Here is a 15,795-nt window from a genome sequence, read left to right as displayed (position 1 = left end):
TGTAACATACTAATCTATACTGGACAAACATTTAAAAGTGCTTTACATTAAGGTACCGTCAATACATTCACTTCTACATTATGAAGTCATCTATAATACCACACAAGTAATGAGTGAGCTGCAGTTCTTGAGCGTTTCCTTTGGCAAAAGTAACATTTGCTTTTAGCGGAACATATGGAGTGTATGGAGGAGTGTGGGGCTCAAGGAGGAAGAATTCATGAATGTAATGTAATACACTCTCCGCTTTTGTTTCACCTTATATGCTGATCTTAAAGGACAGTTTGGCATTTCGAGAGATATGCTGTTTTGCTTTCTTTGCCGAGTTAAATGAGAAGATCAGTACCACTGCCACAGCTCTACACCACACATTTTGAGATGAGGTGACATTAGTCTGCACCATGTCTAAATATGATTAATCATGAGCGTTGTGCACTTGTATTTGACCTGCCTGCAGATTATGGCTGCTGCATACACACCAAGGAGCTGTGATGACTTCTGTTTAATTTAAGTAGGATTCTTGTGTCTTACATGGCTTCATTAAGAGTCACGTTTAAAAGAGTGATACCGGTTTCATTAAGGAGGAGTCGTGTGTGAAAACATTTTTGCAAGACTGGATTTAATCATTTTACACTGTTTTCTTAATGACTACTATAGAGTTTATTCACTTTTTCAGGGTTCATTCACAACCAAAGTCTACCCTTAGGGTAGGGGTGTCAAACATGAGGCCCAGGGGCCAGAATTGGCCCAGTGAAGCCTCTAATTCGGCCCACTAGATGGCTCTGGAATGAGTGAAGAAGGGCATAAATTTTGGACTTTTAAATGTATTTTCAACCTGATTAAGACCTCTCCCATGGCTTTAATAGATTATTTATTGATTTTATTATAGTAAAAAAAAAAAAACTAAACCAAAACAGGAAGTGGTCAATAATCAGTGGTGCATTTCCTAATTTTGGCTGAGCTGATGTGTGCCACACTTGTGCAGAGTCTGATTCTTTCAGATAACTCTTAGGAAACACAGTGGACATTGGGCTCCAACTTTCTCAAGTACAGTACTGTGCAACAGTCTTGAACTACCCCTCGTGTCTTTATATTTTGCTTCCAAGGAGACGGATTTTCTTGTATTTTTTTAAAGTGGTATTGAGAAATAGTTCTCCAGGATTTCTGAAGGGCTTTCAAAGTTTTTCTTTGGACATTGGGTGGTTTGTAACTCCTGTTCAGTTTAGACTTTGTGCTTGATTATTTTCAGAGGAACGTTTTTTTGTGGTAGCAAAAACTGAACTATGAATCATTCAAGCATGAAAAAAAATCAAAATTTAAGGGATGAACAAGTGTTGTGTCAGAACATAAAAACAAGAAGTTTTAAATTGTATTTGTGGCCCTGTGTTACTGTCAGCCTGTCATAAACACACATTTTTTCAAATTTTCTTTAGCTGAATCTATAAAAAGTGAGTTTATCTATCTGCTGTTTGCTGATTATCAGAAATGTAGGAATGGTGGTTGTCACGAAGTAATTTATAAAGAAGGGAAACAGGGAGAAAAGGCTGAAGTATGTCAAATTACACAAGAACTGCACTGAAAATCTGTGGCAACAGATCATATGGAGTAATAAATACTCTCAAATATGTACGAAGAGAGGGCAAAGAGGTACAACTGTGAGTGTCTACAGCCCTCTGTAAAACATAGTGGAGGCTCTGTCATGGTTTGGGGCTGCATTTCAGCCAGTTGTTGATGGAAAAATAAATGGATGGAATTATGAACACAGAAAAGTACAGTCAGATTTTAATCCACCATATCATCTGGAAAGCAATGTCTACATCTAGAGAAGAGCTATGAATGTCGTGGAGAACTATTCCTGAAAACGACTTAAATAAATGACAAGAAATCTTGCCTAACAGAGTTCAGGATGTGTTGGGGAACAAAGATAGTCATACCAAATATTGACTTTCAAGCTCATTAGAATGATACATATTCTGTTTTGTGCTTCGTTTTTCAATAAATCACTGCACATATTTCTCATTTTCCTGCAAAGTATAAAGAAATGAGAGGTGGCTCAAAACCTTTGCACAGTACTGTAGTTGATACCAGATGTGTAAGCAGCCAATTAGCGTAGCTCAGCGCTGCAAACAGAGCAACAGCTACTCTGTCTTATTTTCTATGTGCATGTTTGATAGACGGTGACATCTGGAGATTTTGTTCCGTTTGTTTAGAGCCAGGTCAGTCATTAACCATTAGCTTAGCTTTATATAGAATGTACAAAACCTGAAGTGTAAAACCTGATTTATTTATTTTGTGTGTGTTGGAGGGAGGGGGCATTATGTGCCAGCCATAAAACCACAATGCCTCATTCTTACTCTACTAAACATAGAAACGGTTAGGTTGGCTCAGTTTCTATAGGGGTTAAACATACAAGATATAAGGTTTTAATTAAGTGAGGTTCAGAAGTGCTGGTAAGTAGTTATTCTTTTACCTTTCAAAAGAACAAGGGTACCTATTTACTCTACTGTAAACAGCTATAGCTTCAAATTTACCATAAAAAAATAAGAGAGGTATTAATCTTCTCATTCAATTCTCAACAAGATAGCATTTCCCGAAGTTTTTCCTGTAAGTTTGTGGTTAACTGCGCTCGTAATTCTAATATAAAAAGCTTCTCTTCAGACCTTGAACTAGTTTATCAGGAGGGTAAAGTAAAGAAGAGAAGGGATGCAAAGAGTGAAAATCACCACTAAGAGCAGTGTGTAATCTTCTAGCAGAATTGCATTCACACAATATTTCGTCTATTGCACATTACACTTCTTCACGGAGGCCGTTTATGCTTTCTCCCTCTGGGTTAAGACAATGAACTGCCAACAGTCGCTGTGGCTGCAAATCCAAAATTTCTTCTCTGTAATTAGAAAATATGACCTTTATTATGAGGCAGATGGCTCTTTTTAATAATATAGCTGTGATTAATTGTGCTGGCCAAGTGTTTAAAACCATCCTCATCAAATTTGAAAAGGAAACAACAACAAAAAAAACAACAACTGATGGCCAAGTGAAACCAGGGCACTCATTCATTATGTTAAAGGTTAGAAGTCATTTCTAGTTGTTATTCAATTAATGTTTTTTCCTCAAAAGTCTATAAAACGTCAGCAGGATTTTTGTTTTAAAAAGCCAAGTAAAGAAATATTCTCATAGCAGCTCTGCCTTGAGATGTGTTTACATAAATAGAAAATTAAAAAACAAAACCAAAAAAAACACGCAAAAGATTAAATAACGGGGACAATGCAAGTGTGGAAAGCAGGAGTTTAAATTAAGACAGCAGAATAGGAGGAAGTGTGCAGGCGAAGGTAGGAGGAAGGGGGTTAAGAGCTCTTGGCACGAGGGAGGGAGGCAGGGAGGGTGGGTTTGCTGTCCTCCATGTTTCAGTCTCTTAGGTGCTGCTAATAAGGGCCTTTCGTGTGTCCAAAGATCCCAATGGGGAAATGTTTGACGTGTGAGGACCACTGAGCAGCCAGCTGGAAAAACTTGACATCGTTCCACTCGACGCCGTCGATCAGCACTGCGGAGAAAGAGACAAACGGTTACACGCCGAAGTATTTCTACCTGCAAATCTAGCAAGAGGTGACACACTCCACCCATTTATGGCATTTTAGGGTTTTGAGTTAGCAGCTGAGTGAATGTGTAAAAGCACATGGTCGTGGTCTTCTTTGGAGTTCATTATGAAATGGCTTTTTTAAAACTCTTAACAAGCTTCAAGTTCCCTGAATCCTGAGGGTCCTTGAATAACAAATACTCCTTCTAGGTATGTGCAAGGCATGCGTTATTTTGCATTATCCAGTACTACTCTTCAAATAGCTCACAATTTTTATGGATTTATTTCCTGTTGATATGAGTGACGCTAAAGTTTGGGAATAAATGCTGAACATGTAAAGTATTCCTCTTGTCTGAAGATCTGAATCACCAGATATGAATGCCCCTCCCATAAAAATAAACATTGCTTTTCAGCTGAAATTCACACGGTCCTCTTCATGATGTAACAGGTGTTAGTGCTTTCAAATGTACATATTAACTGCCAAACTGCCGCACCGCAGTACACGGAACAAAAAGTGCTCTCAGTATGAAAGTGGTTATAGGTCTCAGTTCCACGGCTCATGCAAATTTTAAACTTTAAACTTTGCAAAGTTGCTTATTGGAGCTACAACAGAAAAGTGTAGCCAGCTGTTAATAAAGTAGTTCGACAATAGACCAGATAGATTTTTGCATTGATTAGGTTCCCAAAGTTGGGGACATCCTCTCCACCCGCACACAAACACATCCTCCAGCCACACACACCCATATTTTGTTGTAAAACTCCATTGCGGTTTATTTCACACCTCAAAAATTCAAGTAGTAATACACTACTAACTCTGTTACCCTAAGTCCACACTTACACGGGCATCTTTGAAAACGCAGCTGTTTCTATGCGGATCAGTATATCGGCAGCTTGTGGAATACTGAGACCAGCTTGTCTAGCACCGACAACCATGCCATCTTGTCATCTTGAACATGTCTACATGCCTAAATGCCACCATGTGATTGACTGATTAGATATTGATTAGTACAAAGTGGTCGGCGATGAACAACTCCTGATCTGATCTTTTTAAAATGTGAGTAATCAGACAAAATAGAAGCAGCTGTGGTCTGTCTGAGGATGTCTGGGCCGCTGAGAAAGAAGAGTAAACCGAGCAGGAGGTCTGTGCAGAAAATTACCTCTCAGCATGGTCTGCTGGTGCTTGGCAGTGCAGATGAGGCGGCTGATGCCCTCAATCACTTGACTCTTTGACTCCACCTCCTTGTCTTTGCTCTTTTTTGGCAGGAACATGACTGGTAGAAGGGAACAATAGAGATGCACACTGTGATCTCAGAATCTTTCTGGTCTCTCAGGAGTCGTATGTGAAAACATTTTTGCAAGACTGGATTTAATCATTTTACACTGTTTTCTTAATGACTACTATAGAGTTTATTCACTTTTTCAGGGTTCATTCACAACCAAAGTCTACCCTTAGGGTAGGGGTGTCAAACATGAGGCCCAGGGGCCAGAATTGGCCCAGTTAAGCCTCTAATTCGGCCCACTAGATGGCTCTGGAATGAGTGAAGAAGGGCATAAATTTTGGACTTTTAAATGTATTTTCAACCTGATTAAGACTTCTCCCATGGCTTTTCATATTACACCAAATTAATCAATAGATAAACAATTAAATTATAGTAAAAAAAACCCCAAAAAAACCAAAAAATGTGTTCTATCAACTACAGAAATTTGTTTTCATACAAAGGGACTACAAAAAAGAATATGACATTTTCTGTGAATTAACAAAATATTTCTGTTTTATAGTTACAAGGCGGTTAGAACGAGCTACTATTTTCTGTGATTTTGCACATTTATTTCTCAGTTTAAGCCAGAGGAGTCACGCTCACAGATCTCTTTCTTTGCCACAGCATGTTTTTCTTTTTCATGTAGAAAACCCGAGATTCATGTTTGAAATTGTCCTTTTTTTATACTAAGATATTATGTAGTTAAACTTCTTTATACTGACAGAAAGGCGGAGTTTCACAGGACTGGCCCCCTTACTGTAAGATCAAAGTGGGCTGTTTGCAGCAAACGATGCAAAATGAGTTTGACACCCCTGCCTTCCTCAGCGCACTGTAACAACGCAGTCATACAACATACCCTTCTTATTCTTCTCCTTGGTCACCACAGTCATAGACATGGTGGGCTGGGAGCTTGGCTCTGCGCCCCCCAGTGGCAGCCGGCTGACCTGCAGCGAGCGGAAATTGCACTTGAGAGTGTTTTTGGAGGAGGAGTCTCGCTTCTCCACATCTTTCTTCCTTTCTGTCGGAGCCACCCAGTAGTCCACCTGAAGCCCCATGAGCTCCACCTGACCACCAGAGCTGCAGGAAAACAGCAATGTTGATACTGTGAAAAGGCTTTAATTTTAAACTTTATTGCATAAATTACACAAAAACAATATGAGATAAGATAGAGAATTGAGCAGTATCGTATAGAAGGAATTCACGCAGTCATTGTCTTTAGGAAAATGTACATAAATACAGCACTATATAAGTGCACGAACATGGTATTCATTTTTAAAATAATTAATCTCTCTAGTTTATTCACACTGCTTCTCTCTTTTGATTCTTTGTTAAATAAACAATGACACACTCAAATATTTCTACATTTTAGAAGCTGCAAAAAAACAGATTTTTATATCCTGATATGCGAAACTTCAAACTTTAAAGGAAAGATGTGCTTAAATGAAACAAATGAAAGACAAATATACAGCTGTGGAATACACGTACAAGTCGTAAAACGTTACAGATTTTTGTAAAGAATTTGCATCAGTAGCTTTGAATCTGAAAGCTCAAAGAGACTGCGTTGCATAAAGCTTCTTGCAATGTGCCAGTTTTGCTCTTAGACTTTGTATAGAGTCTCAGAAGATGAAATATCTTGTGGCTCAAACATTTAATTTTAAACTTTGTGCAGAGACGTTGCTTTGATTACGCAAGGACATTAGTAAAAAAGAACTTGATGTAATTTCCCTCCAGCAGGCAGCACATTTTACCTGTAAGCACAAAAGCTGGTGTTGACAGAGGGAGACGAGGGCGGCGTGGGCGATGCCTCTTTGAAAGCGGGTGATACCTGTGGAGGGGTGGAGGAGAGCAGCGAGGAGCCCAGAGGCGCTGCATCATCAGAGTCTCCTGAGAAAGGAAAAAGCAAAAAAGAGCTGTGAAAGGAGGCAAGCAGCATCAGGAATAACAATTTCTTGCAATTTCTTTTGAAATATTGTTAGATTGCATCATACCTACAATCAGTAAACTAGCCATCTCTCCATTTAAATGACTTTAAACACAAAAATGTCTTCTTGTTGACTTGCAACACTAACATGAAGCTTTTTATTTATTCAAAGTCTCAGCATAACAAAGATGATATAACATCAGGCTCACGGGATTAATTGCTACAGTATAAATCAACAAGTCCTTCTGGAATTGATTATTAATGCCTTGAGAATATATTTACATCTAATAAGCTCATAAGGATCAACAGGAATGTAGATATGGCACTGCTGCTCACTTCATTCAGTAAAGCTGTCTAATGAAGTCTTATATAAAGGTTTAACATGCAGCCTATGACAAAACATCTCTTTTAATATTCAACAACCACAAAGTGGCCAAACACTGGTGTACCTGATGTTGCAGCTGTTTGCTCCACAATGCCAACTTTCACCATCTGAAGAACAGAATGGAAAAGCAAAGGTTTATCACTTTAAGCACCACTTCAAAGTGCCACAAAAACCCACAGATAAAGTGCAGTATTTGCATCAATCAGACATAACACTGTGACTGCCTGGTTAAAATTGTGCTGGTCACTCATTTGCTGCTACAACAGCCCTGAGTACTCGAGGCATGGACTCCAGTAGACCCCTGGAGGCGTGCTGTGGTATCTGTCACCTAGATGTTAGCAACAGATCCCTCACACCTACACTTATTTGTCCTGCACATCACACAGATGCTCACTTGGATTGACATCTGGGGAATCTGGATGTCAAGTCAACACCTTAAACTCGTTTCTGTGCTCCTCAAATCATCCCTGATCAAATTTTTTCTCTGTGGCAGGGCACATTATCCTGCTGAAAGAGGATGGGAATGCAATTTCCATGAAAGGGGGTGCATCCTCTGCAGCAATGCTAGGTGTGGTACCTGTCCAAGTAACATCCACATGAATGGGAGAAGCCAAGGTTTCCCAGCAAAACATTGCCCAAAGCATCGCATTGCCTTCGCCGGGTTACCTTCTATCCACAGAAAGATGTTCCCCAGGTAAGCGATGCATACACACCCGGTGATGCAAGAGAAACTGTGATTCATTAGACCAGACCTTCCTCCATTGCTCCGTGATCATCTTTTGTTATTGGCCATTGTTGGTGCTTTCACCGGTGGACGGGGTCAGCAAGGACACCCTGACTGGTCAGAAGCTATGCAGCCTCATGCATAACAAAAATACGATGCACTGTGTAATCTTTGACACCTTTCAATCAGAACCAGCATCAAGTTTTTCCACAACAGTAGCTCATTTGCGGTCTGTTGGACGACACGGGCCAGCCTTCACTCCCCATGTGCATCAGTGAGCCTTGGCCGCCCATGACCCTGTTGCTGGTTCACCACTGTTCCTTCTTTGGATTGCTTTTGATAGACACTGGCCACTGCAGACCAAGAAAACCCCACAAGAGCTGTAGTTTTGGAGACCCAGTCGTCTAGCTATCACAATTTGACCTTTTGTCAAACTCGCACAAATCCTCAAGCTCTTTCCTGCTTCTAAAACATCAACTTTTAGGACAACATGTTCACGCGCTCCCTGATATATCCCACTGACTAACACGTGTCACGATAAAGAGGTAAACGTCACCTGTCAGTGGTCATAATGTTATGCCTGATCAGTGTATTTAGGCAGAGAGAGAGATAATACTTACCCCGATAAAAGGAATGAATTTCTGACATGAATCCTCATCTGGGCTGTAACGAGTGCAGGTAACAAGAAGGCACAAGGAGAGAAATTAGAGTTTGATCAAAATAAAGTAGCCAGCTCTAAAGGGAATACATGCTACAAGCATTTCCTAAACTTGGCTACAAAGAGTACTAAACAAAATTAAGATTATAATTTGAAGAATGTAAATCTAAAGTTAGTAACATTGAAATCTAGTCATTAGTAACTTGTGCATAATGACTTTGGGTGATGCTGATTTCCATTGTTTTACATCTGGAAATAATTGAGTCCTCTCTTGCATAGGGGACTATGCAAAGCTCAGCTGCACATGCTGCTTGGATTTAACCTCCACTAAAATGGGTTCACTTCCTGACGGCAGGCCCCTGATTGGAGTTGGAGAAGCAGAGAGCAAAACATGCAAGCTTTTGGCCGATTTGGGGCCTCGAACAAAGCCATCAAATCACTGCAGCACCAGACTGGATCGACCCAAACAGAGTCATGAGGACGTTCAGCAAGGCAGCAAGTCCATCAGGGGAACAAGTCAACTAGAGTCATAAAGGAGTCAATGAAAAGGAAGAGCACCAACCTAAGTCCAAAACCTTTTGGCTCCATGCACTACCTGTGAGAGGTAGTGCATTACAACATTTAACAAGCCTTCTACAGTGTGAACTATTTTCCCGGAAATACCCAGAAAAATAGTCGGAATAAAGTTCTACTGTTCTGTAGGTCTACGTGTTCTGAATGTAAAGATGTTCAGCGACACGAAAGGTTGTTGCTCTTGCCTTGAAGAAACCTGCCATCGCCCCCCCAGGGAAGAAACAGAGAGACTAAAGAGGAGGGGGAGAGAGAGACAGACAGCCTACAGTAGGTAACAGTTTGTTTTTCCAACACCAACACATCTCTGCTGTAATCACTTCAGAGCAGCCGGAGAGAGAGAGAGAGCCTGATGTCTGCCTGGTATGGACCACGACAGAGTACGTGAGTATTGTTTAAGCCACTTCATCCATTCATTGTGTGGATGCTTTAAGGCATCCACACTATTGAGTTCCTGTTTCTCTTTATTCTTTATTATTATTATTATTCTTCAAGTTGCTTCCGTACGTTTTTTGCCGTAGAACTACTTCCACAATTTTTATGCTATTTTCACCATTCAAATTTTAAACTATTCTGCTATTTCTGCTAATTTGCGCAATATCTTTTGGTATTTTTTGCTATTATACTTTTTAAAATATTAAGCTTTTTATGCAATTTTTTGTCCCATTGAAATGAATGTAAAACTTCCAAAATTCTGCTAAATTTTGCTTGTTTTTGAAACTTAACTACTTCCTCATACTTTCACGTAGAACAACCATTCAAATTTTAAAATGTTCACAAATTATTGGGCTATTCATGTATATTTCAACTTTTTCATATCTGTTACCGTTTTCATCTTATCCCTCTTTAAGTTTAGAGTTGCAAAATTGTGATTTTTCACAAAATACATGCGTTGTTATGGTTGCTATGCACTTGGCTTTCAGTGTGGTACTGTAAGTTTCGCAGTCTTCTCTTCATGTCCGAACAACTTCTTGCTACTTGCTCAATTTTCACTCAACTTCCACAAATTATACATCAAAACGTAGGTATTTTTGCTGGCTTTCAGAAATTGTCACTATCATTGTTGTGGGATTTATAGAATTTTGGCAAATCTCCTCAGACCAACACAAACTCTGAAAACTCTCCATAGAAAGTCAATAGAGAGTTTGTTCAAAATCACCGCTTGATTTCTGTAATGAGAGTCATATTCGAATCGCCATATCTCCTTAACGAAGCGAAGTCAAGACATGAGGCTTGTGCCAATATATCTTCAGACACTCCTGACGCTCACAATTTAAAAAGTTTTTTCTCACCTATTACCATTTGGCCATGAATTACGTTTGTTTGAGGGTAGGAAATTCGTCCTTCGCTCAGATTTCTTCAGATTTCAAACTCTGGAAATGAACCACTTTTTTCTCTCGTCATATCTTTTTGATGGATTTCCATAGAGACCTAAAAATTTCCATGACTGTTCACTAAAGCCCGCTGTCTCTTACGGTGAAAGAATGATATCGATACTCCAAATAGATTTAGAGTTACAAAGCGTTGTTTGAGGGCAAGTCAAGGCAGTTTTCGCTTAGCCTCTACTCAGTTATGGTGCATTAGAAGTCAAATAACTTTAATAATTCATATTTTTAATGATAAATTGTCAACACTTTAAGATTCCCCCATCTCTTCTGAACAAAACGGTGTAAGAATGACCGTTCTAGCCCCTACGGTTAGGAAATTATGGCCATTTGTTTGAGTTTAGTCCTCACTATGAGAAATAGACTGCAAAAATCCTGTCTCTCTGCTGCATGTGTAAAAACAGCTCCACCTGTTTTGGCGGGAAAAAGTAGACAGCCTCTCTGATTGGTGGAATCAAATTTAGCAGCTCCCAGGCTGCTTGACTGGCCTAAAAACTTGCTTCTCTCTCTTTCTGTGTGTGTTATAGTATTTCTAAATTATAGTATTTCTGCTTTTTATAGTATTTCTGCTTTTTATAGTATTTGAGCTTAATATAGTATTTCTGCTTTTAATAGGATTTGTGCTTAATATAGTATTTCTGCTAAATTATAGTATTTGAGCTTAATATAGTATTTCTGCTTTTAATAGGATTTGTGCTTAATATAGTATTTCTGCTAAATTATAGTATTTCCGCTAAATTATAGTATTTCTGCTAAATTATAGTATTTGTGCTAAAATATAGTATTTCTGCTAAATTATAGTATTTCTGCTTTTTATAGTATTTCTGCTTTTTATAGTATTTGTGCTTAATATAGTATTTCTGCTAAATTATAGTGTTTCTGCTTTTTATAGGATTTGTGCTTAATATAGTATTTGTGCTTAATATAGTATTTCTGCTTAATTATAGTATTTCTGCTTTTTATAGTATTTCTGCTTAATATAGTATTTCTGCTAAATTATAGTATTTCTGCTTTTTATAGTATTTGTGCTAAAACATAGTATTTCTACTAAATGTAGTATTTATGTTTAATTATACTATCTCTATATATTACTGCCAGGTCCCCAGGCAGCCAATCCTCTCTGAGGACAGACATTCAAATTTACAAATCAGAGCCTTCACGGCTTCCCAGCCAGCCAATCATATCTGAGGGCTCAGGCATTCAAATTTGCATATTGGGGCCTTCACGGCTTGTAAGCCAGCCAATCATATATGAGGGCTCAGGCATTCAAATTTGCATATTGGGGCCTGCAAAAATCCTGTCTCTCTGCTGCATGTGTAAAAACGGCTGCACCTGTTTTGGCGGGGAAAAGTACACAGCCTCTCTGATTGGTGGATTCAAATTTACCAGCTCCCAGGCTGCTTGACTGACCTAAAAACTTGCTTCTCTCTCTTTCTGTGTTGTGTTATAGTATTTCTAAATTATAGTATTTCTGCTTTTTATAGTATTTCTGCTAAATTATAGTATTTCTGCTAAATTATAGTATTTCTGCTTTTTATAGGATTTGTGCTTAATATAGTATTTCTGCTTTTTATAGTATTTCTGCTTTTTATATGATTTGTGCTCAATTCTAGCATTTCTGCTATTTATAGTATTTCTGCTTTTTATAATATTTGAGCTTTCTGCTTTTTATAGGATTTGTGCTTAATATAGTATTTCTGCAAAATATAGTATTTCTGATTAGTTATAGTTTTTCTACCAAATCATAGTACAGTATTTCTGCTTTTTATAGTATTTCTGCTTAATATAGTATTTCTGCTTTTTATAGTATTTCTGCTAAATTATAGTATTTCTGCTTAATATAGTATTTCTGCTAAATTATAGTGTTTCTGCTTTTTATAGGATTTGTGCTTAATATAGTATTTCTGCTAAATTATAGTATTTCTGCTAAATTATAGTATTTCTGCTTTTTATATTATTTCTGCTAAATTATAGTATTTCTGCTTAATATAGTATTTCTGCTTAATATAGTATTTCTGCTAAATTATAGTATTTCTGCTTTTTATATTATTTCTGCTAAATTATAGTATTTCTGCTTAATATAGTATTTCTGCTTAATATATTATTTCTACTAAATTGTAGAATTTCTGCTTTTTATATTATTTCTGCTAAATTATAGTATTTCTGCTTAATATAGTATTTCTGCTAAATTATAGTATTTCTGCTTAATATAGTATTTCTGCTTTTTATAGTATTTCTGCTTTTTATAGTATTTCTGCTTAATATAGTATTTCTGCTAAAATATAGTATTTCTGCTTAATATAGTATTTCTGCTTTTTATAGTATTTCTGCTTTTTATAATATTTGTGCTTAATATAGTATTTCTGCTAAAATATAGTATTTCTGCTTAATATAGTATTTCTGCTTTTTATAGTATTTGTGCTAAAACATAGTATTTCTACTAAATGTAGTATTTATGCTTAATCATACTATTTCTATATATTACTGCCAGGTCCCCAGGCAGCCAATCCTCTGTGAGGACTGAGACATTCAAATTCACAAATCAGAGCCTGCACGGCTTCCCAGCCAGCCAATCATATCTGAGGGCTCGGGCATTCAAATTTGCATATTGGGGCCTACAAAAATCCTGTCTCTCTGCTGCGTGTGTAAAAACGGCTGCACCTGTTTTGGCGGGAAAAGTACACAGCCTCTCTGATTGGTGGATTCAAATTTACCAGCTCCCAGGCTGCTTGACTGACCTAAAAACTTGCTTCTCTCTCTTTCTGTGTTGTGTTATAGTATTTCTAAATTATAGTATTTCTGCTTTTTATAGGATTTGTGCTTAATATAGTATTTCTGCTAAATTATTGTATTTCTGCTTTTTATAGTATTTCTGCTAAATTCTAGCATTTCTTCTTTTTATAGTATTTCTGCTAAATTCTAGCATTTCTTCTTTTTATAGTATTTCTGCTTTTTATAGTATTTGAGCTTTCTGCTTTTTATAGGATTTGTGCTTAATATAGTATTTCTGCAAAATATAGTATTTCTGATTAATTATAGTTTTTCTACCAAATCATAGTACAGTATTTCTGCTTTTTATAGTATTTATGCTTAATATAGTATTTCTGCTTTTTAAAGTATTTGTGCTTAATATAGTATTTGTGCTTAATATAGTATTTGTGCTTAATATAGTATTTGTTCTTAATATAGTATTTGTGCTTAATATAGTATTTCTGCTAAATTATAGTGTTTCTGCTTTTTATAGGATTTGTGCTTAATATAGTATTTCTGCTTAATTATAGTATTTCTGCTTAATTATAGTATTTCTGCTTTTCATAGTATTTCTGCTAAATTATAGTATTTCTGCTTTTTATAGTATTTCTGCTTAATATAGTATTTCTGCTAAATTATAGTGTTTCTGCTTTTTATAGGATTTGTGCTTAATATAGTATTTCTGCTTAATTATAGTATTTCTGCTTAATTATAGTATTTCTGCTTTTCATAGTATTTCTGCTAAATTATAGTATTTCTGCTTTTTATAGTATTTCTGCTTAATATAGTATTTCTGCTAAATTATAGTATTTCTGCTACATTATACTATTTCTGCTTTTTATAGTGTTTCTGCTAAATTATAGTATTTCTGCTTTTTATACAATTTGTGCTTAATATAGGATTTGTGCTTAATATAGTATTTGTGCTAAATTATAGTATTTCTGCTAAATTATAGTAATTCTGCTTTTTATAGGATTTGTGCTTAATATAGTATTTGTGCTAAATTATAGTATTTCTGCTAAATTATAGTAATTCTGCTTTTTATAGGATTTGTGCTTAATACATTATTTTTGCTAAATTGTAGTATTTCTGCTTTTTATAGTATTTGTGCTAAAACATAGTATTTCTACTAAATGTAGTATTTATGCTTAATCATACTATTTCTATATATTACTGCCAGGTCCCCAGGCAGCCAATCCTCTGTGAGGACAGACATTCAAATTCACAAATCAGAGCCTTCACGGCTTCCCAGCCAGCCAATCATATCTGAGGGCTCAGGCATTCAAATTTGCATATTGGGGCCTTCACGGCTTCCCAGCCAGCCAATCATATCTGAGGGCTCAGGCATTCAAATTTGCATATTGGGACCTTCACGGCTTGTAAGCCAGCCAATCATATCTGAGGTCTGCCGTTTCTTCTCTCGTCATATCTCAGCGATGGATGTACAAAGAGCAATGAAAATCGCAGTCAAAGTACACCAAAGTCCGCTGATTTACCCAGTACAGGAATTATGTTTCTAGTCCACCTAGTTTTTGAGTTACACGACATTTTGTAACTCCAAAAAACGGCGTTTTTCGCCCCTCACCGCGATCTAATTCTGACTGCTCATCACCCTGTTTTCCAGGCGCTCGTTCTCTTTCCCAGTGGCGCAGTTGGTAATGACACAGGTCTGCAACCAAAAGGTCGTGGGTTCGATTCCACCTTGATCAACATGTTTTTCTCCCTACAAATTATTACACTATCACAGACCAGTAATTCATATTCATCATTTATTACAATTCTGCAAACTTTTATCATTTTACCAGCTTTTCTAATATGGACCTCACATTCTTGTTAACACTCCATGGCACAAATACTGTTCCCTGTAGGCTCTGTGTATGTGTGTGTATCAATATTTCTGCCATTTTAAAGTACTAGTCCTCCATAATTGTATTTCTGTTAAATCAAAGTACTTTTACTACATCTTAGTACTTCTGCTCAATCATAGTACTTCTGCTCAATCATAGTATTTTTGCCAAATCATGGTTTTTGTGCCAAATCATAACATTTGTGTTATGTTATAGTATTACTACTAAGTGGAGGAATTTCTGTCATGTTACAGTATATGTGCTGATTACAGTATTTCTGCTAAATCATATTATTTCTACTATATTAAATTTTTCTTTCTAAATATAGCATTTCTGCTATATAATTGTATTTCTGCTATGTTATAATATTTGTGCTAAACTAGAGTATTTGTGCTGAAACATAGTATTTCTGCCAAATGATAGTATTTCTGTCAAATTATAGTATTTGTGCTTTTTATAGTATTTCTACTTTTTATAGGATTTGTGCTAAATTATAGTATTTGTGCTTTTTATAGGATTTGTGCTAAATATAGTATTTGTGCTTAATGTACTATTTCTGCTAAATTATAGTATTTCTGCTTAATATAGTATTTGTGCTAAATTATAGTATTTCTACTTTTTATAGTATTTCTGCTTTTTATAGGATTTGTGCTTAATTTAGTTTTTGTGCTTAATATAGTATTTCTGCTAAATTATAGTATTTCTGCTTTTTATAGTATTTCTG

General features: G+C 36.6%; 1 protein-coding gene across 4 annotated transcripts in view; it reads right to left on the bottom strand.

Annotated features, from left to right (window-relative positions):
- Window positions 1–921: 921 nt before the first annotated feature.
- Window positions 922–15,795, bottom strand: part of pacs2 (phosphofurin acidic cluster sorting protein 2) — a 76,331-nt gene continuing 61,457 nt past the window's right edge. For all 4 annotated transcript variants that reach the window (XM_085144406.1, XM_085144408.1, XM_085144407.1 and 1 more), the window contains 6 exons: window positions 8,481–8,523; window positions 7,201–7,243; window positions 6,579–6,714; window positions 5,687–5,907; window positions 4,729–4,842; window positions 922–3,538 (listed from right to left, as the gene is read on the bottom strand). In XM_085144406.1, coding sequence (XP_085000532.1) covers window positions 3,420–3,538; window positions 4,729–4,842; window positions 5,687–5,907; window positions 6,579–6,714; window positions 7,201–7,243; window positions 8,481–8,523 — 676 coding nt within the window. In that variant the 3' untranslated portion in view covers window positions 922–3,419. The remainder of the gene's footprint in view (window positions 3,539–4,728; window positions 4,843–5,686; window positions 5,908–6,578; window positions 6,715–7,200; window positions 7,244–8,480; window positions 8,524–15,795) is intronic.

The sequence above is a fragment of the Neolamprologus multifasciatus genome, chromosome 19 (assembly GCF_963576455.1).
Source record: "Neolamprologus multifasciatus chromosome 19, fNeoMul1.2, whole genome shotgun sequence".
In the NCBI taxonomy this organism is placed as follows: domain Eukaryota; kingdom Metazoa; phylum Chordata; class Actinopteri; order Cichliformes; family Cichlidae; genus Neolamprologus; species Neolamprologus multifasciatus.
Note: the sequence above shows the minus strand (reverse complement) of the source record. Positions and strands in the feature narration are given on the sequence as shown.